Here is a 27,597-nt window from a genome sequence, read left to right as displayed (position 1 = left end):
TGACTGTGCCATCAAGAAAAGTGGCACACAGGATTAACAAACTTCGTAACAGAGAAGATGGAATATGGAAATATGGGAACTAAGAAGCAGGAGTAGGCTATTCAGTTTCTTGATACTGCTACACCATCCTCTATTAAAGGTGACAGAGTCATGGAGACATACAAAATGGAAACATACCCATTGGTCCAATTAATCCACACCAACCACATTGCCAAACGAAACCACTTGCCTGAATTTGGCCCATATCTCTCCAAACCTTTCCTTTTCATGTACTTATCCAACTTTTAAATGTAGTAACCATACCTACGTCCACCACTTCCTCTGGCAGTTTATTCCACACACGAACCATTCTCTGTGTAAAAACGTTGTCCTTCGCATCCTTTTTAAATCTTGCCCTCTTGTTTTGAACTTCCCCACCCTAGGGAAAAGAGCCTTGCTGTGTCTTATCTGTGTCCCTCATGATTTTATAAATATCAAAAAAGTCAACCAGTCAATCTTCCACGCTCCAGTGAAGAAAGTTCCAGTCTATCCAGCATCTCTTTATAATTCAAACCTTCCATTCCCAGCAACATCCTGGTAAATCTTTTCTGAACCCTCTCTAATTTAATAATACCTTTCCTATTGCAGAGCAACCAGAACAATACTCAGTATACCAGAAGAGGCCTCACCAGTTTCCAGTACAACCTCAATATAACTTCTCAACTTCTATACTCAAAGGTCTGAGCAATGAAGGCAAGTTTGCTAAATGCCTTCTTAAACACCCTGTTGACATGCAATGCAAATTTAAAAGAATTATGTACCTGAAATCCTAGGAATCTCTATTCGACAACATTACCCAGTTCATTAATTATACAAGTATTTACTCCATCTAACTGTGTGAAAATTCAGTTCCACTGTGGAAAATTTGCACTTTGAGAAATAAACAGCTAAGTAACAGAATTACATATAATTTAGCTGGATCGAAATCAGTTTTTTTAAATTAAACAATAAATGTGTTTGACTATTTGTAAGTGATGACTACGCAATCTAAAAATGTAACATTTCAAAATATGTACAAGCAATATTATTACCGTAATGGGTTAATTGATAAGATTCTTAAAACAAATTCATTTGAATTGAGGGAAAATCAACAAAACCTCACTAAACCAGTCTATTTCCACCTTTTGTAAAATTGCCATTCTGCACCCCTTCCATGATTCATCTACTGAATCCCTCACTCCTGCTTTCCTTATCTTGAGACTCGATATGCCAATAGACGCCAGGCTGACCTCCCACAGTCAATCCTTAAAAATTGAGGTATTTCCAAAATTCTGCTATATCTTAATTCACACCAAGTCAAGTTCTCTATCCTCTCTCTTCTCATTACTTTTTTGCCCCTAGTTTAGCTTCATCTTGATCTTAAAATTTTCATCTCTATTTCAACTCATTCCATGAGCTTATCCATGCTTTCATTGTCATGTTCACCAGGTTAATGACTTTTTGAGATTTATACACTCTTTCTAACTCTGGCCTCTTGTGAATTCCCTAATTTTATTTCCTCTGTCATTGGTGGTTGGGCTCAAAAAAACTTTCCTGCACCTCTCTCCTCTATACCTTAAATTCTTCCTTTAAGAGCAGACTTAAAATTTATACCTTTTTCCAAGCATTCATCTGATCAAATATGTCCGCATCTAACTCTGTTTAATAATGCTCCAATGAAGTGACTTGGGACACATCAATTGTTATCTACGTTTTTTTTTAATTTAAAACAAGAAAGGAATTAACTTATTGCATAACACAGCAACAGCTCATTTGAAATACTTTCAAAATGTCCTGAAGTTACAACAGACATGGAATACCGTGTTTTCATTTGGAGTAACTAAACTTTTAATAAAGATTACAGAAACATTTATATGTACTTTTGCTCTGTACTGCAACTAACCAAGAGTAAGAAAGAGATGAAAAATGCTAAAAGAAGGATTACCTCATTTTCATGATTTGTTCCTAGAGATAGCAGTGTGACTGGACTGTCAGGCGTATTATTTTCATTGCCAGGGGGAGCATGGGCATTTCTCATAAAGGGAGTTGGCCTAACAGATCCTCCTGGGTGTGAGTGAGAAATGGAGAGTGCCTGATTGGAAAGCTTGGTGCCCAGTGCCAGGTACTGTTTCACCTGTTGTCTCTGTGTTTGATGGAGATAGTACTTTGTTGGGTTTTCCAGATGTGTTTGAACCTGTTAAAAATAATGTGAAAATCTTTGAAGCTTGTCATTAATACCTTATCTTATAATTGATAGCGAATAGTTATAAAGTACATGACTTAACATATTTTCACCATGTATGGCAACATAACACAAAGTTATACTGCTGATCTAGGTTACTATACCTAACAGAACAAGGAAATCTTTAACCAAATCAAGTCTTAAATATTACTGTTGTTGTGACTATGTGATAAGAGAGAAAGAGGCCTGTTAGTTTTCAGAATTCTCTTCTACAGTGAGCAGTTGAGGCAAGATCAATGAATATATTCAAGGCTGAATTACTCAGATTTTTAATCGAGAAAGGAGTTAAGAGCGATGGAGGAACTGATAGAAAAATGGAGGTCAGGATGCAATCAGATCAGTTGTAATCTTATCAAATAACAGGCAGGCTCACTGTCCTAAGTTGTCAACTGCTGTATCAATTCTGGTTTTATAAAACTGAAACAAAATCTTATACAACTTCATATCAACATTCTGCAGACTAACCACACTTTTTAGAAAGGTTGTTTACTTTACTCTAGGCAGAAAGAGATTGAAACAGAATTTTAAAATGTCTATTATACCTTAAAGATTTTCCATTCATGCTATGCAGAGTAAAAGTCTAAACCTGTTTAGAAAAATTGGGTTTATGACCCATCATCAGAGGAAGTCTTCCCACCCATCCCCAACACTAGTGCAACCAGACAGAATCTGTAAGAAATTAAGTTTGCAATAATATTGCACTATTTGCAACATTTATTATAAAGAATATTTATTTGAAATTAATTTTTGAAATATTGAAATGTGTTAACTTCATTAATCTAGCTAACTTCAAATATGACAAATTTACCGCCACGATCCAAAAGTTTGAGTAAGTTATCTCTTGGCAATATACTTTTAATCATCAACGATCATTACTGATTTCAACTGAGATCACACAGATAGTCTATAACTAAATCTTATCTTGTACACAGACACATACAAAAAAAAACTTCTTCAGGCTGTCCTCTGAAGACCATTGTGCCATTGAGAACTGAGGGAAACAGTATGTGCCTCAATCAGTGCAATAAAATACGAAAGATTTTATTTTGCCAGTTCACTGCTACAATCAACAGAACAGGTTAAACTATTCATCATAACGTATCCGATTCTCACCTTGCAATATGCATATTCTGATATGTGTGGCATTATGGATCACAGAAGTATATGTAGTTCACTTCAAGTTGGTGAGGACAATAATTCCACAGTCTTTTGAAGAATTACCTTTCTGCAGCCAACCTTCTGAAGAATGCTATTGCTGGACCCAAGCAGAAGACTTTATAAACTGGCAAGGAATGTTAAAGGATCTAATTGGTGCAGATAGAACCATTCTTCCATTACATAGTATGTCAATTACTTCAGATAGCTACTGAATTAGTAAGACGTCACTTTCCCTTAATTTCATCACAACAGTAATTCTGTATAGTCCGGTTATCAAGAATTTCACACAGCAGCACTACTCTGCCTTATTATTAAGTAGTAACCATTTATTCAACTGCCTTCTGCCATATTTTCCTCCAGGGTATTAATGTATAATGCACTGTTTGTTCTTCCTCTCCAAAAACATGCTCCAGTCATTTTATTACTTTTTCTATACTTCATTGTGTTTCTTGTATTTACATACAGAAAGGCAGACTTTTATCTGAAATGGTGAGAGCAAAGTCCCATTGTAAACAAAAACATCACATGCTTTTTTTCAGATTTGAAGAGAAAGTTACTTTCAACTTTTCTCAAGCCCCAGGAGGGATAGTTCATACTCCTACAACAAAACTACATCAGTGTTGGAGTGTTATTTTTAACCCATTTCTATACAGATATATTTTACAGAAGTATGAAGGGATGCCCTCCTGCTTTTATGGGATTAATTATATAACGATTTTCTTCTTTTACTTTCAGAACCAGGCAACATAAAATATCATTTTCCGTGGACAATTTTGCATGGTTTTATACTGAATATTATAAAAGTATTTTCTACGATTCATTAGTTTTATTATGTACAGCAGTTCAAATCACAGTCTCAGGTTTATCATACATAAAACATGTCTGAAGAACTGCACATTTTTCAAAACTGCTAATTCAAAAAGTCTCATCTGAATCAGAATGGATTAAATGAAGCTCTTTCTTTTAATCAGCTGTTAATTCTGATTTTCCAGACATAAATGCTAAGAATGTAATGTTTTTCTTCAGTCCTGATCTTCATATTGGAGAAATATATGCAGAACTGGAGAAAGTGTAAAAAGATTAATCAATGTGTGATCAGAACTGAGAGGGTACAACTCTCAAGAAAACACTGCACATGCTGAGACTGCCTTTGTCTAAAAAATAAAAACACTGAGGAGTGGCTTAGTAAAGGTTTTTAAAATTGATAGAGTAGATGTAGTTAACATGTATTCAGTTTTTGTCATGGTAGAAATCATAAATAACAGTCATCACCTCATAAATTTTGTCAGAAAGTCAAGAATAACTTTGTTAATGCCAGAAGTATGGAAATTCAGGAAGAGGTGCGAATGTAGAAATCCCTACCACATTGAGAGGTTGAGGTGCATCCCCATTTGAATTGTGCTCAAATGAATGCAAGTTAAGTGCAGTGGAGGAGGAAGCATGGGATATCGGGGAGTGGGGAAGAAAGGAAAGGCAATGTATGTTGGTGGACATAAATGTTTATGGAGATCATATGAAACACAAACACCAAGATAGATCTGTTGGTCCAAATGACATGTTTCTATGATGTAATTCAATGTAATTATCAATAAACAGTGACCTGATATTTACAAGAATTTACCAGCATCAAAATCTGAAATATTTATATGTTTTCATTGTTTACTTTAGGCTATTCCTTTGGTTGGTATGAAAACTCAATATGCATTCTGCCATACTAGATAAAGAATCAAACTGTGATACATAAGTGTTTTCTTGCTCTTAGAAATCTATGTTCTGCCCATCATCAGGTCAGTTTCCGAAGGTATACCGATAACACCCAACGATGCATCTCCATTTTTTTCATCCAGTCTAAAGCAATTTTTATTCTCTTCAACTGCTTGAAAGCCTATAGATATAGTTGAAATTTAATCCAGTTTAAGTTTAATAAAATTGGAACTTGATATTATGGCCAAGCCCCTTTAATATCATTGCACACTAATTTCAGAAGTAGTGATAGAGTCATAGTCATAGAGATGTACAGCACGGAAATAGACCCTTGCGTCCAATTTGTCCATGCTGACCAGATATCCCAACCCAATCTAGACCCAACTGCCAGCACCCAGCCCATATCCATCCAAACCCTTCCTATTCATATACCCATCTAGATGCCTTTTAAATGTTGCAATTGTACGAGCCTCCACCAATTCCTCTGGCAGCTCATTCCATACATGTACCATCCTGTGTGAAAATGAAAAAGTTGCCCCTTAGGTCTCTTTTATATCTTTCCCCTCTCACCCTAAACCTATGCCCTCTAGTTCTGGACTCCCTGACCCCAGGGAAAATACTTTGTCTGTTTATCCTATCCATGCCCCATGTGATTTTGTAAACCTCTATAAGGTCACCCCTCAGCCTCCGACGCTGCAGGGAAAACAGACCTAGCCTGTTCAGCGTCTCCCTATAGCTCAAATCCTCCAACCCTGGCAACATCCTTGTAAATCTTTTCTGAAGCCTTTCAAGTTTCACAACATCTTTCCGATAGGAAGGAGACCAGAATTGCACGCAATATTCCAACAGTGGCCTAACCAATGTTCTGTACAGCCGCAACATGACCTCCCATCTCCTGTACTCAATACTCTGACCAATAAAAGAAAGCATTCCAAACGCCTTCTTCACTATCCTATCTACCTGCAACTTCACTTTCAAGGAGCTATGTCCCTGCACTCCAAGGTCTCTTTGTTCAGCAACACTCCCTAGGATCTTACCATTAAGTGTATAAGTCCTGCTAAGATTTGCTTTCCCAAAATGCAGCACCTTGCATTTATCTGAATTAAACTCCATCTGCCACTTCTTAGCCCATTGGCCCATCTGATCAAGATCCCATTGTAATTAGATTACATTACAGTGTGGAAACAGGCCCTTCAGCCCAACAAGTCCATACCAACCCGGCGAAGCGCAACCCACCCATACCCCTACATTTACCCCTTACCTAACACTATGGGCAATTTAGCATGGCCAATTCACCTAACCTGCACATCTTTGGACTATGGGTGGAAACCGGAGCATCCGGAGGAAACCCACGCAGACACGGGGAGAACGTGCAAACTCCACACAGTCAGTCGCCTGAGGCGGGAATTGAACCCGGGTCTCTGGCACTGTGAGGCAGCAGTGCTAACCACTGTGCCACCGTGCCGCCCTTTGTGCCACCGTGCCGCCCTAATCTGAGATAACCTTCTTTGCTGTCCACAACACCTCATATTTTGGTGTCATCTGCAAACTTATACCTCTTATGCTCGCATCCAAATCATTTATATAAATGATGAAAAGTAGTGGACCCAGCACCGATATTTGTGGCAATCCACTGGTCACAGACCTCCAGTCTGAAAACAACCCTCCACCACTACCCTCTGTCTCCTACCTTTGAGCCAGTTCTGTATCCAAATGGCGCGTTCTCCCTGTATTCCGTGAGATCTAACCTTGCTAACCAGTCTCCCATGTGGAACCTTGTTGAATGCCTTACTGAAGTCCATATAGATCACATCTACCATTCTGCCCTTATCAATCCTCATTGTTACTTCTTCAAAAAACTCAACCAAGTTAGTGAGACATGATTTCCCACGCAAAAAGCCATGTTGACTATCCCGAATCAGGCTTTACCTTTCCAAATACATGTACATCCTGTCCCTCAGGATTTCCCCAACAACTTGCCCACCACTGAGGTCAGGCTCACTGGTCTATAGTTCCCTGGTTTGTCCTTACCACTCTTCTCAAACAGTGGCACCATGCTAGCCAACCTCTAGTCTCCCAGAACCTCACCTGTGACTATCGATGATACAAATGTCTCAGCAAGAGGCCCAGTAATCACTTCTCTAGCTTCCCACAGTGTTCTAAGGTACACCTGATCAGGTCCTGGGGATTTATCCACCTTTATGCGTTTCAAGACATCCAGCACGTCCTCCTCTGTAATATGGACATTTTGCAAGGTGTCACCATCTATATCTCTACATTCTATATCTTTTCCATAGTAAATACTGATGCAAAATACTCATTTAGTATCTCCCCCTTTTTCTGCGGCTCCACACAAAGGCCGCCTTGCTGATCTTTGAGGGACTCTATTCTCTCCCTAGTTACCCTTTTGTCCTTAATATATTTGTAAAAACCCTTTTGATGCTCCTTAACTCTATTTGCCAAAGCTGTCTCATGTCCCCTTATTGTCCTCCTGATTTCCCACTTAAGTATACTCCTACTGCCTTTATACTCTAAGAATTCACTCAATCTCTTCTGTCTATACCTGACATATGTTTCCCTCTTTTTTCTGAACCAAACTTTCGATGTCTTTAGTCATCCAGCATTCCCTAGACCTACCACCTTTCCCTTTCACTCTAACAGGAATATACTTTCTCTGGACTCTTGTCATCTCATTTCTAAAGGCTTCTCATTTTCCAGCCATCCCTTTACTGCGAATGTCTGCTCCCAGTCAGCTTTTGCCTAATGCCGTCAAAATTGGCCATTCTTCAAATTAGAACTTCAACTTTTAGATCTGGTCAATCCTTTTCCATCACTATTTTAAAACTAATAGAATTATGGTCGTTGGCCCCAAAGAGCTCCCCCACTGACACCTCAGTCACCTGCCCTGCCTTGTTTCCCAAGAGTAGGTCAAGTTTTGCACCTTCTCTAGTAGGTACATCCCCATACTGTTTTAATTAACTTGGTTGGATATGTTATAATAGATCTCCAGAGCAGGTGGACATGAATCCAGGCCTTCTGATCCAGAGATAGGCGTACTATCACCACACAAGAACCACCCAGAAGTCTGTAAACTTGATGCACTTCAATATTTGATCATGAGTTAATTTTTTTTTCTACCAGATCCATTCTCAATGCTGGTTTTATCCATCTTCATGACATGGCTGCCTTCACAGAGTCATAGAGTCATAGAGGTGTACAGCATGGAAACAGACCCTTCGGTCCAACCCGTCCATGCTGACCAGATATCCCAACCCAATCTAATCCCACCTGCCAGCGCCCGGCCCATATCCCTCCAAACCCTTCCTATTCATATCCCATCCAAATACCTCTTAAATGTTGCCATTGTACTAGCCTCCACCACATCCTCTGACAGCTCATTCCATACACGTACCACCCTCTGCATGAAAAAGTTGCCCCTTAGGTCTCTTTTATATCTTTCCCCTCTCACCCTAAACCTATGCCCTCTAGTTCTGGACTCCCCGACCCCAGGGAAAAGACTTTGTCTATTTATCCTTTCCATGCCCCTCATAATTTTGTAAACCTCTATAAGGTCACCCCTCAGCCTCCGACGCTTCAGGGAAAACAGCCCCAGCTTGTTCAGCCTCTCTCTGTAGCTCAGATCCTCCAACCTTGGCAACATCCTTGTAAATCTTTTCTGAACCCTTTCAAGTTTCACAACATCTTTCCGATAGGAAGGAGACCAGAATTGCATGCAATATTCCAACAGTGGCCTAACCAATATCCTGTACAGCCGCAACATGACCTCCCAACTCCTGTACTCAATACTCTGACCAATAAAGGAAAGCATACCAAATGCCTTCTTCACTATCCTATCTACCTGCAACTCCACTTTCAAGGAGCTATGAACCTGCACTCCAAGGTCTCTTTGTTCAGCAACACTCCCTAGGACCTTACCATTAAGTGTATAAGTCCTGCTAAGATTTGCTTTCCCAAAATGCAGGACCTCGCATTTATCGGAATTAAACTCCATCTGCCACTTCTCAGCCCATTCGCCCATTTGGTCCAGATCCTGTTGTAATCTGAGGTAACCCTCTTCGCTGTCCACTACATCACCAATTTTGGTGTCATCTGCAAACTTACTAACTGTACCTCTTATGCTCGCATCCAAATCATTTATGTAAATGACAAAAAGTAGAGGGCCCAGCACCGATCCTTGTGGCACTCCACTGGTCACAGGCCTCCAATCTGAAAAACAACCCTCCACCACCACCCTCTGTCTTCTACCTTTGAGCCAGTTCTGTATCGAAATGGCTAGTTCTCCCTGTATTCTGTGAGATCTAACCTTGCTAATCAGTCTCCCATGGGGAACCTTGTCAAACGTCTTACTGAAGTCCATTTAGATTAAATCTACTGCTCTGCCATCTTTTCCATTGCAGAAATATCCTATAACTTTATAAAATAATAGAGTAATTCAGCACAGAAAAGACTATACTACCCAACATCTGTCATCTCTTTTACAGAGCTATCCAATTAGGCCCATTCCCAGCTCTTTCCCCCCCAATAGCTCTGCAAGTTTTCCTTTCATGTTGAAGTATTGCTTTGATTTCCTTTGAATTGAATCTTTTCACCAGCCTTTCAGGCAGTGCATTCCAAATCACAATGGTTCACTGGATAGGACAAATTCACCCCACAAGCACCCAATGTAAGACAAATGTCAGGTTTTATAACATGTCAGATATTATAAATATACCTAATGTTAGTAGCACTAATGCATGGACAGCATTGAGTAAGCCTGTAGAAAGATATGTGGTGAGATAGAGCTGCAAGACAGAAGTACTGTTTGATTGCAGAAAATGGTCAAAGTATTCTTGGCACCACAATGTTTAAATGTTTACATGATAAACCAAAGCTGGAGAGCAGCAGCAGCAGTTTCCTTTATCCAACATAGTTGGCAACAAAGATTGGGATGTTTATAGGGCCAGGAGGAAGCGCAGGGATGGGGAAAGGTACATAAACTAGGAAGGATAAGGCTAGTGTGACTATTGCCTTCCTGCCATCCCTGTCATTTGAACAGCAATAGGTAAAGTACCAAAGGGCTTCCCATTAATAATGAAGCATGACTTTAAATTTAAAGCACCTCTGTCTGTTGCTACTGTTAAATACTAGCACTGGAAGGGCCTTCCACCATATGGAGAAGCCACCAAGTAATTCCTCAGGGCCTCATGGTGACCTCAGTGTCAGACTACCACAGCATACTGTGCCTTCCCTCCCAACTCTCCCCAGCAGTAAGGGCTGTCTCTATGGCAACAGCATCCACTACCTCTCAGTGGAACCTGTCTGTATATCCTCAGTAATCTGGATTCCTCCTCAGCTGAGTTCCAGAGCAGCATCAATGCTGCTGCTCCTGGTACTGACTACTACACCAACTGGCTTAGCTAGCACTGAAGAGTTGCCATGTCCACCAATTGGCCAGCAACTCTAGGGGGCATGATTCCCAATGCCAGACAGATAACTGCCTGATACATATAAATCGCATCATGGTCCCTACAAGCCAAGGGGGTGTTGCCACCAACTTTATGTGAAAAATACATTCTTATGACTGAATAGCAACAGGATTTATTCAACTTAACTGTATACAGAGGATGGTAAGAAAGGGCATCTTACTTGACCCAGTCTCCAACTCCTTATGATTTGATGTAACTATGATGTGGTTCCCTTTGCTGTTTTTTTCTTCGACCATCCCTTGAAACTAAGAATGAATTTATTCCATTCTGAAGGTATAGATCCTGAGGTGACTCAATGATCCAAAGCTGGATACATACGCCAAGTCACAGGCATTTGAAAAGGTATGTGGATGGAATTGCAACAGGAGATTGACAAGCAGGTATCATGGGCATAAATCCCAGGCTGCTAACACTTGAGGAAATGTTGTCTATGAGAGAAAGCTTCATGTGAAAGATTCAATCAAAGGAGATGAGATCAGTTGTGGGTGGGGTGGGGACTGTAGGACAATGTAGTCATATGACAATGTGAAGTAGGAAAGATGAGATCGAGGACGAAGCTCAAAGGATCTAATTAGAGGTGAAGCAGCTGGTCAAGCCAATTTATTGTATTATTTGTGAAGGTAGGACTTCTGCTAACATGCTCGTATCTAATAAAGATCACATGCTTTTGAACAAAACATCCAAATGTTGAGGCCTGTTTGAATACTGGGAAGAGCTCTCTCCCTTACAGGATGTTCAGGAATTCACACACTCCTTCTGCTACACCTTTGGCCTCCTCATGGGCCTGTCAGAGATGCTTCGAAGATTAACACTTTCACTAATACTTCTAGTTCAGTTTGCACATGCTCAATAGAAGTACAAGTCACTTCTACTCTGCACTTGCCAACCCACAGATGAGACTGCCATTGCCTCATAACCTGGCCAAATTTTCTGTCCAGCCTCAGGAGGATATCTTCTTTGTTTGTTTGATACTCTTCCATAAGGCAGGTAGGGCAGACATTGACCTCCATCATACCACATCATCCCCTCTCCAAAGGAGAAGCGCTCCGAAAGCCTGTGATTTCAAATAAACCTGTTGGACTATAACTTGGTGCCATGTGACTTCTGAACTTACATGTGTGTAAGACTGGAGCTAATCACAATGTACAAGGAATGTAGAAGGGCCAGGCCTATACATGTCATTCCACACTATTATCCAGCCTCTTGTAAGTGATAGGATCAAATTGTTCCTGATTCCACACACCTCCATAAGGAAAGGTTCATTTTATATATCAGCTTTTCTAAACATCATACTGCAATTCAAGGTGAGAAGATGTATAATGGGGAGCTAACACATCCCTCAAGCACATTGATCTGCTGTGAAAATCTACACAAAGTGCTACCTCACAGGTTAAACTTAGATGATGCCAAAGTACTTTAGGGCAACTTAGTAATCAGTGCACTCTCTGAAAGCTAGAAAGATTACCGATGTTGGAAGAGTCAAAAGTCCTCAAGGTTCCTCTCAACTGGCTGGTTATCATGAGAGATTTCACTGCAACACACTTGGATACAGTTATTTTGATGAAAGCCTTAAGAGTTTCTTAACCTCCACACCATGCAATGTTAATGCACTGCCTTGTTGCTGTTTTTACACTAACTGTCAGTTGAACATGTAGGATGAAGATATTTGAAAGTGGGACCACCCAAAAATATGAAATGCACAAGCAGATGGATAATTAAGCACTTTATCAGGAAAACAAAAAGGCACAGAGCGCAACGATAACAAAACCACAATTCTTTTACATTACGCAGGGGCATTCTGCCATATAGCTTAAGCAATTAAGCAATGACCAAACCCAACTCATTCATCCTGTAATAGTCTCTCGTGCTTGAAGTGCATTGTTGTGTCATGTTTACTTGTCCATCTTGGTGCCTTCTTGTCAATGTGTTGATCCTAAGCCTCATCTTCATCCTCACAGAATTGTTGATAATTCTGCAGCCACGACATCGCCCCACTTTGTTGGCTCCAGTTGTGATGCACACAACATGCCCAAATGATATGGGATGCCCTTTCTGAGCTATACTGCAAGGTGCTGCTGTAGCAGTCCAAATGTCAAAATCTTATCCTAACAAGGCCTATGGTCTAATCCACATGGCTCTGGAGGAAGCATTAGTAGGACAGTATCATGCTTATGCTTCAATTTGACATGGTGAGGTTCCCATTTTATTTGAGTTCAAGTTGCAAGTTCTACCTGTGGTGCATGAAGTGTCCTTCATGTTCCCTTTTGCGGTGCTGTCCCAATGGCTCCAGTGATCTGTTAACTTACTTCCACCCACTACTACCGCCATTCCATATTCCTTCCCACTTCATTTCTGTTAAGCATCTTTTTTATAGGATTAATGTCCTCCCTTTACACCCAGACTCCACGGCTTTAGAAATTCCCACTTCCTTGTCGTCCCTGTACTCTCCCTGCATAGAGGTCAGACTTACGATAACTAGTGAGAAGTTGCCATAACTTATGAGAGACCCCTTTACGGAGCTCCAATTCCCCTTCCATTCTCTCTCAAGTTCAACCTTACCATCTGCAATTGTCACTATCACAATGACAACTCCCTCAGCAACCAGTACAATAAAGCTCATATCCAGATTGAAATTAGCCTCTTTCTCCACAGACTGTTCCAATAAACCCCATGATAGAGATAGACCAAATTCCCAGGACTGACTGTGGCCCACAACCTAGGCTGGTTTGGGAGGACAGCCCTGAATGCTGAATCCACAGCACCATGATTATACAGCGAGGAGGATGTTGGCTATGCAGTATACAGGAATATTGTTGTAAAGAAGCAGTTGCATTTTGTCCAGAACAAACGAGCATTCAACAAGCTGTAATTACAGGTACCTACTCAGATTTACATGTTGGGAATTTCTACCATCCAGTTTCTCAGTGAAGGAGAAGAGAATTTGAAGTGCTGTATAAATACCTCCCTCCCCTTCCTGGACTTCACCTCCATTAATGGTGACCGACTCAACATGGACATCTTCTACAAACCCACCAACTCCCACAGCTACCCAGACTACACCTCCTCCCTGCCTCCTGTAAAAACATTATCTCTTATTCCCAATTCCTCCACCTCCACCGCATCTGCTCCCAGGAGGACCAACTCCATCACAGAACATACCAGATGGCCTCCTTCTTCAAAGATTGCAATTTCTCCCGCAAATAGCCTCCAACCCATAGTCTGGGAACCCCACACCACTCAGTTCCACCTCCTACCCAAAACTCACAAACCTGACTGCCCCGGCTGACCTATCATCTCAGCCTGCTCCTGTCCCACCAAACGTATCTCTGCATACCTTGACATCATCCTGTCCCCTGGTCCAGGACCTCCCCACCTACCTTCGGGACACCACCCATGCTCTTCACCTCCTCCAAGACTTTCGTTTCCCTGCCCCCACAACTCATCCTCACCATGGACATCCAGTCCCTATACACATCTATCCACCATGCTAAAGGCGTTCAAGCCCTCTGTTTCTTCCTCTCCCGTCATCCCATGACACTCTCATTCATTTGGCTGAACTGCTCCTCACCCTCAATAATTTCTCCTTTGTATCCTCCCACTTCCTCCAGACCAAAGGGGTAGCCATGGGCATCCATAGGCTCCAGCTGTGCCTGTCTCTTCATCAGGTACGTGGAACATTCCATCTTCCACAGCTATACCGGCACCATTCTCTGCCATTGCGTCCGCTACTTTGCTGGCTGTATTGGCGTCACTTCATGTTCCCACGAGGAGGTTGAACAATTCATCAACTTCACCAATTCATTCCACCCTGACCTTCGGTTCACCTGGACTATCTGGGACATATCCCTCCCCTTCCTGGACCTCTCCATCTCCATTAACGGTGACTGACACAACGCAGACATTCTTTTAAAACCCACAGACTCCCACAGCTACCTGGACTACACCTCCTCCCACCCTACTTCCTATAAAAATGCTATCCCTTATTCCAAATTCCTCCACATCCGCTGCATCTGTTCCCAGGAGGACCAATTCCACCACAGAACATACCAGATAGCCTCCTTCTTCAAAGACCGCAATTTTCCTCAGTGCCTCTGTGGTGTATAAATAAACCTAGTCAAGTTAACGAAATACAAATATACTAAGGTAAAGTCATCACTACTCAATGGTGAGGTTCTGAAGCCAGTATTTAAAGCTTGAGGGGTAAATCAGGAATTTTTTTCTCGATGGCAAGAATCTGATGTTTTCATTCAAACTGTTTCTTTACTTGCCATTCTTCACCCCACAACAGGGAGGGGAGAATTCCACCTTTAGATTCTACCTCACCTGGATTATTGTGTCCTGGTCTGAGCATCGCTCTTCAGGGAGAAAGTGAAGGCATTAGACGGGTGAAAAATACATTCATGAAAAAACATTCATGAGTAACTTCAGTTTTATTGAAGAAGCTGGGTGTATGCTTCTCAGGGAGGCTTAAGAGGGGATTTGATAAAAGGATTTAAGGACCCATTCAGAGTAAATTGGGAGAAACTGTTCACGTTGGTGGCAGGGTTGAGAAGTGTGGGATGGCAAATGAAGCAATAGCAACAGGGGGAAACCAATTTCACACATCAAATGGGTAAAATGTGGAATGCATGGCCTGAGGACGTGGTGCAAAGAGATTTGATTGTGATTTTCAGAAAGGAGCTGAACAATTATCTGAAAAGATAAAAAATGCAAGGTTACAAGGAAAGAGGGAGGGAGTGGGTCTATGTAAATTGCTATTGTAGAGAACTGTCATGCAAACGCAAGGCTTCTGTGTTATAACTATTCTTATAAATATCCAAGAGCTTCTTGAGACAACTGCATCCTTGTCAAGTAAAGAATACATTGATGGGTTTCACTGCTGATATAGAAGAGTCTATTCATTGTTAGACTTTCCTAACTTTTGATCTAAATCGAACCTCTTGACATTCGCCTATAATTACCATGCTAAAATTCATATTCTAAAATGGATTTATTGCCAAATGATAAATAGCTCAAATGTTGAATGCCACAGAACATTATTATAAATTGCATAACTCATGGATTTTAACAACTAAAAATAGCTGGTCAAATATATAAATTAACATCTGTGATGCTGTGGCTGATCCAACATGACCCAATTTCCAAGTGAAACAAATAACAAAGTACAGCTGCCAAAAATAAGCAAGTTTATAAAATGCATGAACATATCTGTATAAAAATAGCATTGTGGAAGACTTTAGATTATTTATTACAAAAATGTAATGTAGTCAAAAGGTCGATGGTTAATAAAATACAGTTGTTGACATTTGGATGTGTAACTTTCACTCTGGGAGCTCAAATGCTGTCCTTGTCACATCTCCCCATGCTCAGCTTTCATAAGCTGATGGTTAATTCATCCAGTGTAGACACTGTAAATGTTACACTGACCATTGGGCGTTCATTAGGATCAAATCCAAATCTTTTTATTAATTAAAGTTGATATTGCGCTGGCAGCCATTACTGAATGCATTATGCACTATTCATAATTGTGTGTGGATTGGCAGTGCTGGGCATGCAACCCAAGTGCAAAGTTCTTGTATGAGCTTACTGGCAATGACATTGCGAACAGTGAAGGTGAATGGCTGTATACTGGTGAAGTGAGCACCATGAATAAGCATCACTTATATGTAACAAAATTTGAGAGTGGGATTGAATGACAAGCCTTTTATTTTATTCTGAATAAGAGTCAGAAAAGGTGGCCAATATTTTTATCACAAGGATAATACATCCAATGGCATAAAGATTGTATTTAGGACTGTGAGAGAAGCAAAAGATCATTTGATAGTTTTTTTCACTCTGATGCTGGTCATCTTTAAACTTTCCTATCAATCCTTTTATGACCTACTGTTCTATCATTCATTGTACAGATCATTCTGCTATAACATATGTTTCATTAACGCAAATTCACTGTAATGTGGTTGACGAATTGGAGACATTGCCTCTAAAGTGCGAACCTTTAAAACGTGTGTTGGCTGTAACGCGATTACCTCACCAACATTTTAAGCGCTGTTTCAATAAGCATGATTTTTCTATCACTCAGGGTTACACAAGAACACAAACATCACGTTATAGAAGAACTACCCTGTATAGCTATGCAAGTTCAATGCCAAACTCAGTTGCTTAGTTAATTGTTGAACATATGAAATATACACCTGTTCAACTATTTTCATTGCACATTCAATATGATGTGAAAATAATAGTGCAAAAGAATAGTTTCTGTATTTTGTAGCACAGTCACCCAGATTTTCTAGTTCTGGTCTATTATTAACCCTTCACCTGTTTCAAAAGATCACTGTGCAAATGCATATTACAAATTTTCTCACCACCAAAGAGCTGGTAACAAAGTCATTGATATCTCAGTGCAAGTGGAAAGAAGTGGATTGATAGCCATAGGCAGGAGAAGACGTACCTGGCCAACTGCTTCATCTTTCAATGTTTAAGTCTGTTTGATGCCGTAGGTAAAAGCATCTAGTGGATCTGAATATAGGGACTGCCTTGTATGCTTGTAAGACCGGAGAATCTATCAGTCATGAAACAAAACAAAGTCTGCAGGCAAAAGGAAAGAATTTAATCTTGCTAGAATAATTTTCAGACTCTCTGGGAGTCAGAAGATCCTAAATGTCAGCAGTCAGAAGTCCACCTGATGTCCTGTGGATGTGAAGTAACATCCCTCCTAATTCATCATAACATGTCCTGCTATCGGCAGACCTACTTGGGAGTGTGCCTGAAATGCCTACATTAGGAAATATGTATTTTGCAACTGAGAAATCACTTCTTCAGTGGTTAGGTGCTGCATTATCCCTATTTTGTGGATTGTTACCACAGCTTGAAAAATAAGTGTAATTAAGAAAAATGTGTGGTAACAATTTCAGCTAATATAATGCTGTGTTTGTGCACTGTTCCTCATTTATAATGAATGAGAAAAATTTGAACACTGACCTATGGTTTCTCAACCATGCTAAATAAGGAACTTCTCAAAATGTGTGCATTAATCAAAGACGAATAAAATTAAATCTCATGGAGAAACATTTGCACTGTTTCAAAACGCAGAATTTACTTCGGGAATGATATCCAGTATCGTGCTCATTGTATGGATGTTCCTTAATAAATATTAAAAGGCTGCATCTATGATCCCAGCTAGGCAATGGCCCACATCTTCAAAAAGGTCAATTTTCTAATTCACTGCACTGCAATTTAGAGAAAATATGTCTTTTAAAAATATATCAATATTTAACATACTTTATCTCAGCTATGCAAAGAAATACTGATTTTACGGGTATCTCATTTTTACCCATAGCACTCTGAAGTATCTGCTTCACTCCTACAGTTCTAGCTTCCAAACACTTCTAACTTGTTACTTTTTATAGACTGCATACCCAAGCTTATCTAGTAAGCAGAGCAACCATCAACTATAAACACTCTCATAATCTGATGCAGAGTCATATCAGAGGAGGCTTTCTCAGGGAAGTGGGTTGCAGACTTGCATGGAAATAGTACATTGGAATGACCTGATAACAAGTTACAAACTTTAACTTTCTTTTCCTAAATTATAGTCTTATCATTTTGATTACCGATGTTCTAAGTATACATTGCTATTAATTTGAGATGGAATTAAAACAAGTCCATAAACACAAAGAAAAGTGGATCATACCAACATCATTCTTACCTCTGAGTTGGTAAGAGGATTAGATCATGGAGATAAATAGACCTAGAAGAATTCATGTTAACTTTTGATCTGTGCTGAGACACTTAATTGGCAGGATTCTCCTCTGCAAGTTTCTGAACCTGAAGTCAGCTTCAAATGGGGTCAGAAGCTGCACTGTTGGGAAATAGTAACCCATTCTAAGTTCCCCTGGAGAAGCCAATCAATGGCCAGAAGGCCATTCAATTAAGAACAGCAAGTAGATTCTCAAAGCTGGAGCACCAACGAGATGCCTTCGAGCTTAGGAGCAGCAGCAGGATGCAAGGGCAGGTAAGACTGAGAGAAGGTGTATCCAAATAAAGGCACCCTCTCTCAAAGCTCCTAATTTCAGACAGCGTGACACTATCAGAGCCCCAACTGGCCTCCATGCAACCAGATGAAGCAGAGCGCAATCAGGTTTGTCCAATCTCAAGTGATAGCTAGTAAAACAAAATGCATGTAGCTGTGAAATTGAACAGAATCTCCACTTGAGGTGGTAACATTCATTATCATTGACGTGAAACATAACTCCACAAAGGATCAATCCCCTCAAGAGGGAACATGTGGGCAATATCAGAAAGAGAATTTATAAAGCAGTGAAACTACAATATCCATGTCCATCGAAATCAGATGGAATACATTACATTCTGCAGGAGTGCTGATATAATCTCCACTTAAGCTGTGGTATTAAATAAGTTCTACTATCTATTAGCATTTCACCGCCTGTGTTGCATCTTTCTAGACTGCTTTTATGTTTGAACAACCAGAAGTTGTTGGCCAATTAAAAATACTTAGCTTATTGATGACTCAAGCCAAATTGTAGGAAACAATTATTAAGAACAGAAAAGTGAATTTTCAGCTCCATACAAGCACTGTCTTTTTGGAACCAAATGTTTGAAAAATCTGGGATCCATAGCAATATGTGTTATTTCAAGAAAAACAGAGCAATTATGTTTGACTTTACACTGTCCAAATATACTTGATATCAATTTTTTCCATCCCCACCCTTTGGCATTTACTTTTTTTAATTCCATATATAGTCAAGAGTAAAATATCAAAGTGTTATCAAAGTAGTACCAAATATTCCATTCAATGTTTGGCGTAAAATATTTTTATCATTTATCAAATGTGAGTTAGGCTAATATTAAATTGATCAACTTTATGAATAGCTTTGCACATTTCAATATTTTCATATCTCATTAGTACTACAATCTATCTAGCCAGAACATAATCATGGCCATTTATTTTACAAATATATAATTTAAAAATAGGTTTACTTTCACTCATTTCCAGGGGTTTGATTTCCGATCAACTTGCTGAGAATCTAAAGAATGTAGTCATACATTTTGTTCCATGGTCGTAATCACTTAGGTGTTTTTAATCTTTTTGTTTTTGGCTTTAGAATAGCCATCAAGTTCTAAACTGCATCTTATTGCCTTAATTTAGAGAATAAGATTCTGGTCACTGATTCATCATTGGGTGGATCTTGACTTGATGCAATAGTCTAAAATGGCTGCTAGCAAGTTGGCAGTTTTTTTTACATCTCTCCCATGGTTTATTTCTATTGAAGTTTGTGTAAAGAAAATATCAGAGAACAATACAGTGATCTGTCATTTTACATTACGATGCAAGGTTTAACATCTGTCCCAAAACGTTTCATAAGCACCATATTTGTAACTACACAAGACTATTGAGAAACAAAATTGTTGCTCAATGCAAAGCTCATTATATGGTTGCTCTATTTATGGCATTTCTGCATTTCTGGGAGGTGTTTTTGTGGAAAACTTGTTCTTAGGGACTAATATGATATTTACAGTGAATTTTTCTTAGAACTAGCCTTTCTTTTTCAAAATATACAATTGAAATTCTAATCTGTCCAACCAGCAACCAGACAGTAAGTCTAGACAAGTTTTAATCACATGTGTGGACCTAAAGCAAGTTCTCAGAGATGTTGTGAACAGGATTCTGTTTGTCACTGGAATGCAGACCTTTGATGAGTGACCTAGTCAATTAGACCCGTGTTATTAATGCAAGGTTTTGATTGCATGCCTAAATAAGCAATTCAATTTTTTGCTTATTTCACAAAATATGAAAAGAAGTTAGTGAAATTTAGTGCATAGACTATTTATAGGATCCTAAGACAACTGAGTAGTCCTTTGACATTGTCATCAATTACAATGCCTATTTGTAGTTCTCTATCTCACTGTCCCTTCATAGCAACCTCTCAAACTGGTTTAGTTATGATTCAAATGAGATTAAAAGTTTTATCAGTATCAAAGTGTGATCCATGTAGACAACACTTCTAAAACAAAGCAAACAGTCAGGTTATCCATTTTTGCTGTGCAAATTCTGACAAGTCACATAAGAGCTATGTAAAGCTTGTCCCCTGTTCCCACATTTCTTTAGAATAGGACAGAAGATTCATGGGTACATAAACGCGACTCTGGATTGCCTCTAGGTTTTTAAGCAATTGAAAACCTCCTTGTGGTGAAGGTCAGTGCAAGTAGGAAAATACTATCCCCTAGCATCCTATAGCATACCTTCCAGCATGCTAGACAAAACTAGGTGACAGTATCAGCCACCAGCAATGTCATTCCAAGAAGCAATGCAGCAAAAATTCACAACAAAATTCAGCAGCAAAGTACAGCCCTTCAATTCTCTCAATACTTCTTTACCCGAGTTTCCCAATATTCTTAAATATTTCCTCCTCTCTATCACGTCCTTTTGCATACAATCTCATAGGCACATTATAATGTTTACATTTTTCATGTAAAATACATTAAAGATTTCCTTTGCTCTTTTCACAAAACATACCAACTCCTTTGATCTTTTACATCCTATCATTTGTACAGCCTGAAATTTCTCCCAGCAGCCACCCCTCATTTTGTATAAAATCATGACCTGTCCAGTCACATTCCACTTTCCTTCTTCAGCTTGTAATACAGGTATAAATGAAAGCTTCTTGCAATTTCCACTTTGCCTTTCAACAGCCACTTATTAACTCTTACCCTTTGCTTTCTCCATGCATTTGCAAGATAGAGCTGAAAGATGTCAGGTGGCCATAGTTCTCAATCAAAGGCAGCAGAAAGTTGTGATTAATGGCATGAGAAGCCTTGTGCAGCAAGGAAAGTGAAACTGGTGACTCGTCTTCGCAAAATCTTAGCTACGTTACTTGTAACTTTACGTTCACCTCAGAAAATATTCTGCATGTTTTGTAACCCCAACTGCCCTCTGAAAACTGTCAACTGCTCCAGTCCAGCCTTTTGGAATCATTCTCACTATTGTCTCTTTTCTCTTGCCTCAATATTTTTTTCCAGTCAGAAGAACTTCCTGAATGAATTATCTTCAAGACTTCTTTGACTGCACTTCCTAATCCGAGGATCGACATCACGTCAAAGAACAAGGGGACCAGTATTTATGAACATCATGACCTCCAAGTTCTCTTACAAATCACACATTTTCCTGGCTCAGAAATATACAAATATGCTATCTCTACTGGTTAGTCAAATTCCCCTTTCCAGTGATACCTATATCGCTTAAATGAATTTTTATTGGTGTTTTGTTCATTTTCCAAGCAGTAGCACAAACCATTCCATATCCTTTACATCAACATTTATCTTTCAGCATTTCGTGGTGCCTATTGGATAAATGGAACTTATTTACGACAGTAATGGCATCACTTTCAATGGCTTCTCTTCCTGCTCCCAATCCGTTAACTCTGCAGTCCCCAAGAGTCTAACCTTGGCCCTCTCTTATTTGTCTCCTAGTGCTATACGTTCCTCCAGAGAGTTAAAGGTTACACTGACTCTGGTGGCATCCTCAAATGAGGTTTGCATGATCTGGTATCATGGCCTCCTCTGCTTTTCCTGTGGGAAGATGATGTCCCACCTCTGCATCACTCAACCCATAAGGAGCTCTGGTTCTTGTCAAAGTGAGGCGCTAATTGTCCCTCCTCTGCCATCTCTGGAACACATGTCATGAACTGTGCGGAGCAGCTACAGACTAACAGTGTTTGTCTGGGTGCATGGCAGTGTTTTAAAGATCAAACAGACCTCAAGGATGACAGTGCACTCTGCAATATCCTGGTAGTGCTGAGTCATTCCAGATATGATGTGTGACAGAGTGGGACCAATATCAGACCAAAGTGGTGCCACAGGGGCAGGGTAGGAAGTTAATGAGATGATGTTGGCAAGATGTACTGAGAAAACTCACTAGGCCTTGTGGAGAGAAATCTTCCATGCACTGACATTTAGCCAATGTCAGGTTTATTTGTTACTTTGAAACAAACCACTTTTTTTCTTTCTGTCATATCTTTTAAAAATATGTTATGGATTTAACATATTGAACATTTTAAAAAGCTGGCTTAATATAATTGATGCTGACTTTGCGCTTGGCCCCGCTATACAGTTTAACAGAATCTAAAATTTGATTTAGAATTAACAATAGATTAGATATTTATCATATTAGCATTATTTAAAATGCACCCTATGAATTGCTTGCTTGATTATTAATCCCCTTTCAGATATCAGTGACTATGAAGCTACAATCCTGATGCTAAAAATAATTAAAAGATTGTTAAGTGTTTTTTTAACCATGCATCTGTAAGTAGGAAAGCTAAATATGACTAATCAAAAACACTGGCAAATAAATTTGTTCAATACAGTTTTTAACCTCTTTTTACTGCTGCAGACTATTTAATCAGTGTTTTGTTCCCTATTGTATATTTTATCTTGCAGCCTGTTAAGGCAGCAATAAACTGCAGCTCCTACAAAATGCAGAGCTCTCACTTTTTATAGCTCAATCGGTCTTCTAAGTGAAACAGAATCCACAGATAAAGTCACTGGTAAATGTGCTACCTACTGGCACTAATTGGATTTCTGTCAATGCTATCAGCTCTACAGCACAGCATTCGACTCATGCTCACTGATGCATCAGAGGATGTACTACGTACAGCTAAATAGTAAGACATACTATTTTAATAAAGAGCTGAATGAAAATCTTAGTATAAGATCTGGGTCTCAGTGTAAAACCTAGTTGCAAAAGAGAAGCAACATGCCTTAGCTTCTTTCATTTTCAACAGCACTTTGAGTTACAGAAAAGGATGAGAAAGAAATGACACAGCATTTTCGAGTAAAAGGACTTCCTATGTGAAATGTCAATTTACAACCGTATCAAGAAACAGCTGCAAAGCTTGCTTAAATCCATGGATGATGGATGGACCACATTCTGATCTCTCTGTTCCTCTCTTCCTTTCTTTTTCACCGACACTTCCTCTGAAAACAGGAGCTGAAAGTTCATACAAGTGCAGTTCCCATTCTTCCTGAATTAAGCTTATCTTAGGTTACACTGCCTTCTTATAATCTGGACTTTAGATAGTGTACAGTGATCATACTTTTTTTCATTTCAATTTAAGCAAAAAAAATTTGCTTGACAAAAGTAAGGTGGAAGCTTATAAGTACAGTATATATAAAATTTAGGCTTTAAAATAAGTAAGTTTATCTTTAAGTAACGGAAGTTCTCTATCTAATAATTTACAAATCTTGTACTTTGCACGGTGTATGTCTTCTATAAATGATTCCTAATTCATGTCACATTTTCCCTAACCCTGGTGCACCAAGAATAGAGGGGACAGATACTGAGTGATGAGACACCCAATGATATAATCAGCTTCTCTATTTATTTTCATTCACTCATCGAATGTGAGTGTTGCTAGTTGGCCAGCATTTATTCTCCCTGTCCTTTGTTACCCTTGAGAAGGTGATGGTGAGCTTCCTTCTTGAACTGCTGCAGTCCATGTGCTGTAGGAAGACGGGCAATGCCATTAATGAGGGAATTCCAAGATTTTCACCCAAAAACACTGAAGCAATGGTGACATATTTTCAAGTCAGGATGATGAGTGACTTGGAGGCAAACTTGTAAGTTGTGGTATTCTAATGTATCTGCTCCCCTTCTCCATTTGGAAAATAGTGATATGGGGTAATGTAATTGAATTAGATGGGCAGCTGGTTTGCAATGAAGACTGATAGCAACAGCGTGGGTTCAATGACCACACCAGTTGAATTTACCATGAAGGTGCCACCTTCTCAACTTCACCCCTCCCCTAAGATGTGGTGACTCTCAGGTTAAACCATCATCTATTGTCTCTCGATAATGGAGAGCAGCCTTAGGGTCACCTGGGACTACAGTGATTTTCCCTTACTAGTGGTCAAGGGCTTGGAAGGTGCTTTCTAAGGATCTTTGGTGAATCTCATTGATCGTGTGAGTTGCTGTGTCCTGGATGCTGTCAAGCTTTTTGAGTGTGGTTGGAGTTGCACTCATCCAAACAAGTATTCCAACATACTCCTGACTTGTGTCTTGTAGATGTGGACAAGCTTTGGGGAGTCAGGAGGTGAGTCACTTGCTGCAGTATTCCTACCATCTGATCTGTTCTTGAAGACACTATATTAGTATGTTGAGTCCAGTTCAGTTTCTCAACAACTGTAAACCTCAGGAGGTTGATCGTGAGAGGTTCAATAATGGTAATGCCATGGAATGTAAATGGATGGCTGTTAGATTGTCTCTTATGGAGATGGTCATTACCTGGCATGTGTGTGGCATGAATTTTACTTGACAGTTTTCAGCACTGACCTGGATATTGTTCAGATCGTGCCACATTTGAACATGGACTGCTGTAGTATCTGAGTCCTGAATATTCCTGAATGTTGTGCAATCGCCGGTGAACATCCAACTTCTGACCTTATGATGGAGACATCGATGACGCAGCTAAAGCAGTCGAAGACACCACCCTGAGGAACTCCTGCAGAGTTGTCTTGGAGCTGAGATGACTGACTCCAACAACCACAAGCATATTCTTCAACCACAAGCACAGGTATAACTTCAAACAGTAGAGAGTTTTCCCCTGATTTCCATTGATTCTGAATCATATTGAGCTTGAGTGCCTCTGCAGCTTCACCCATGTGGTGAATCCCACATTTTATTCCATCAGCCACTTCTTTGCCCACTCTCCCAGCATGTCCAACTCCTTCTGCAGCCTCCCACCTCCTCAATTCTATTAGTCACTGAACCTATCTTTTGCCATCTGCAATCTTAGCAAGATGCTTTCAGTTCCTTTCTCTCAATCGTAAATGATTAACGTGAATAATTATAGTCCCAACACAGACCCCTGCAGAACTCCACTAGTCACCACCTGCCCTCCTGAAAAAGACCCCTTTACCCCCACTCTCTGCCTTCTGCCAGCCAGTCAGTCCTCTTCCCATGCCAGTACCTTGCCCCTAATATCATGGTCTCTTATCTTATTAAGGAGTCTCCTGTATGGCCTCTTGTCAAAGGCCTTCTGGAAATCCATTTAGATCATATCCACTAGCTCTCCTTTCTTCAACCTACTTGTTACCTTCTGAAAGAATTCTAACAGATTTGTCAGGCATGACCTCTCCCTATGAAGCCCTGCTGATTCAGCCCCATTTACCACATACTTGAAGCACTTTGCAATCTCATCCTTATTAATGGAACCTAAAATCTTACCAATGACCAAGGTCAAGCTAATTGGCCTATACTCAGGGGAAGGTGCTGGTGAAACTAAAGGATCTGAAGGTGGATAAATCGCGCAGACCAGGTCAACTACACCCCAGGGTTCTGAGATAGCTGAGGAGATTGTAGAGGTATTGGCAGTGATCTTTCAGGAATCACTGGAATCAAGGAAGGTCTCAGAGGACTGGAAAATGGTTAATGTGATACCCTTCGAGGAGAAAGTGAGGTCTGCAGATGCTGGAGATCAAAGTTGAAACTTTATTGCTGGAACAGCACAGCAGGTCAGGCAGCATCCAGGGAACAGGAGATTCGACGTTTCGGGCACAGGCCCTTCTTCAGGAATGAGCAGAGAGTGTTCAGCAGGAGAAGATAAAAGGTAGGGAGGCGGGACTTGGAGGAGGGGCGTTGGAAATGTGATAGGTGGAAAGAGGTCAAGGTGAGGGTGATAGGTCGGAGTAGGATGGAGGCGGAGAGGTCAAGAAGAAGACTGCAGGTCAGGAAAGCGGTGCCGGGCTGGAGGGATTCAGCTGAGACAAGGTGGGGGGAGGGGGGATGAAGAAACTGGTGAAGTCCAAGTTCATCCCCTGTGGTTGGAGGGTTCCCAGTCGGAAGATAAGACGCTCCTCCTCCGACCGTCGCGTTGTTGTGGTTTGGCGGTGGATGAGTCCAATGACCTGCATATCCTCGGTGGAGTGGGAGGGGGAGTTGAAATGCTGTGCTACAGGGTGGTTGGGTTGGTTCGTCCGGGTGGCCCAGAGGTGCTCTCTGAATCGCTCCGCAAGTAGGCGGCCTGTCTCCCCAATATAGAGGAGGCCACACCGGCTGCAGCGGATGCAGTAGATGATGTGGGTGGAGGTGCAGGTGAATCTGTGGCGGATATGGAAGTAACCGCAGGAGGTGCAACACTTGCGCCCACACCTCCCCCCTCACTTCTCTCCAAGGAGTTCAAAATACGTACAACACAGATGGCCTCCTTCTTCAAGGACCGCAATTTCCCCCCCAACGTGGTCGACGGTGCCCTCCACCGCATCTCCTCCACTTCCCGCTCCTCCGCCCTTGAGCCCCGCCCCTCCAACCGCCACCAGGACAGAACCCCACTGGTCCTCACCTACCACCCCACCAATCTCCATGTACAGCGCATCATCCGCCGTCACTTCCGCCACCTCCAAACAGACCCCAGCACCAAGGATATATTTCCCTCCCCTCCCCTATCAGCTTTCCGTAGAGACCACTCCCTCCGCGACTCCCTTGTCAGATCCACACCCCCCACCGACCCAACCTCCACTCCCGGCACCTTCCCTTGCAACCGCAGGAGGTGCAACACTTGCGCCCACACCTCCCCCCTCACTTCTCTCCAAGGCCCCAAAGGAAACTTCCATATCCGCCACAGATTCACCTGCACCTCCACCCACATCATCTACTGCATCCGCTGCAGCCGGTGTGGCCTCCTCTATATTGGGGAGACAGGCCGCCTACTTGCGGAGCGATTCAGAGAGCACCTCTGGGCCACCCGGACGAACCAACCCAACCACCCTGTAGCACAGCATTTCAACTCCCCCTCCCACTCCACCGAGGATATGCAGGTCATTGGACTCATCCACCGCCAAACCACAACAACGCGACGGTCGGAGGAGGAGCGTCTTATCTTCCGACTGGGAACCCTCCAACCACAGGGGATGAACTTGGACTTCACCAGTTTCTTCATCCCCCCTCCCCCCACCTTGTCTCAGCCGAATCCCTCC

The 27,597-nt window shown here is 40.9% G+C and overlaps 1 protein-coding gene across 3 annotated transcripts in view; it reads right to left on the bottom strand.

The window, feature by feature from the left end:
* Positions 1-27,597, bottom strand: part of tfec (transcription factor EC) — a 97,633-nt gene that overhangs the window by 44,810 nt on the left and 25,226 nt on the right. For all 3 annotated transcript variants that reach the window (XM_087997207.1, XM_087997206.1, XM_043709560.2), the window contains exon 2: positions 1,964-2,212. In XM_087997207.1, the coding sequence (XP_087853333.1) occupies positions 1,964-2,212 (249 nt within the window). The remainder of the gene's footprint in view (positions 1-1,963; positions 2,213-27,597) is intronic.

This window comes from Chiloscyllium plagiosum, unplaced genomic scaffold (genome assembly GCF_037043375.1).
Source record: "Chiloscyllium plagiosum isolate Xiang-an unplaced genomic scaffold, Cpla_swu_hap1 HiC_scaffold_19, whole genome shotgun sequence".
Taxonomy (NCBI): domain Eukaryota; kingdom Metazoa; phylum Chordata; class Chondrichthyes; order Orectolobiformes; family Hemiscylliidae; genus Chiloscyllium; species Chiloscyllium plagiosum.
Note: the sequence above shows the minus strand (reverse complement) of the source record. Positions and strands in the feature narration are given on the sequence as shown.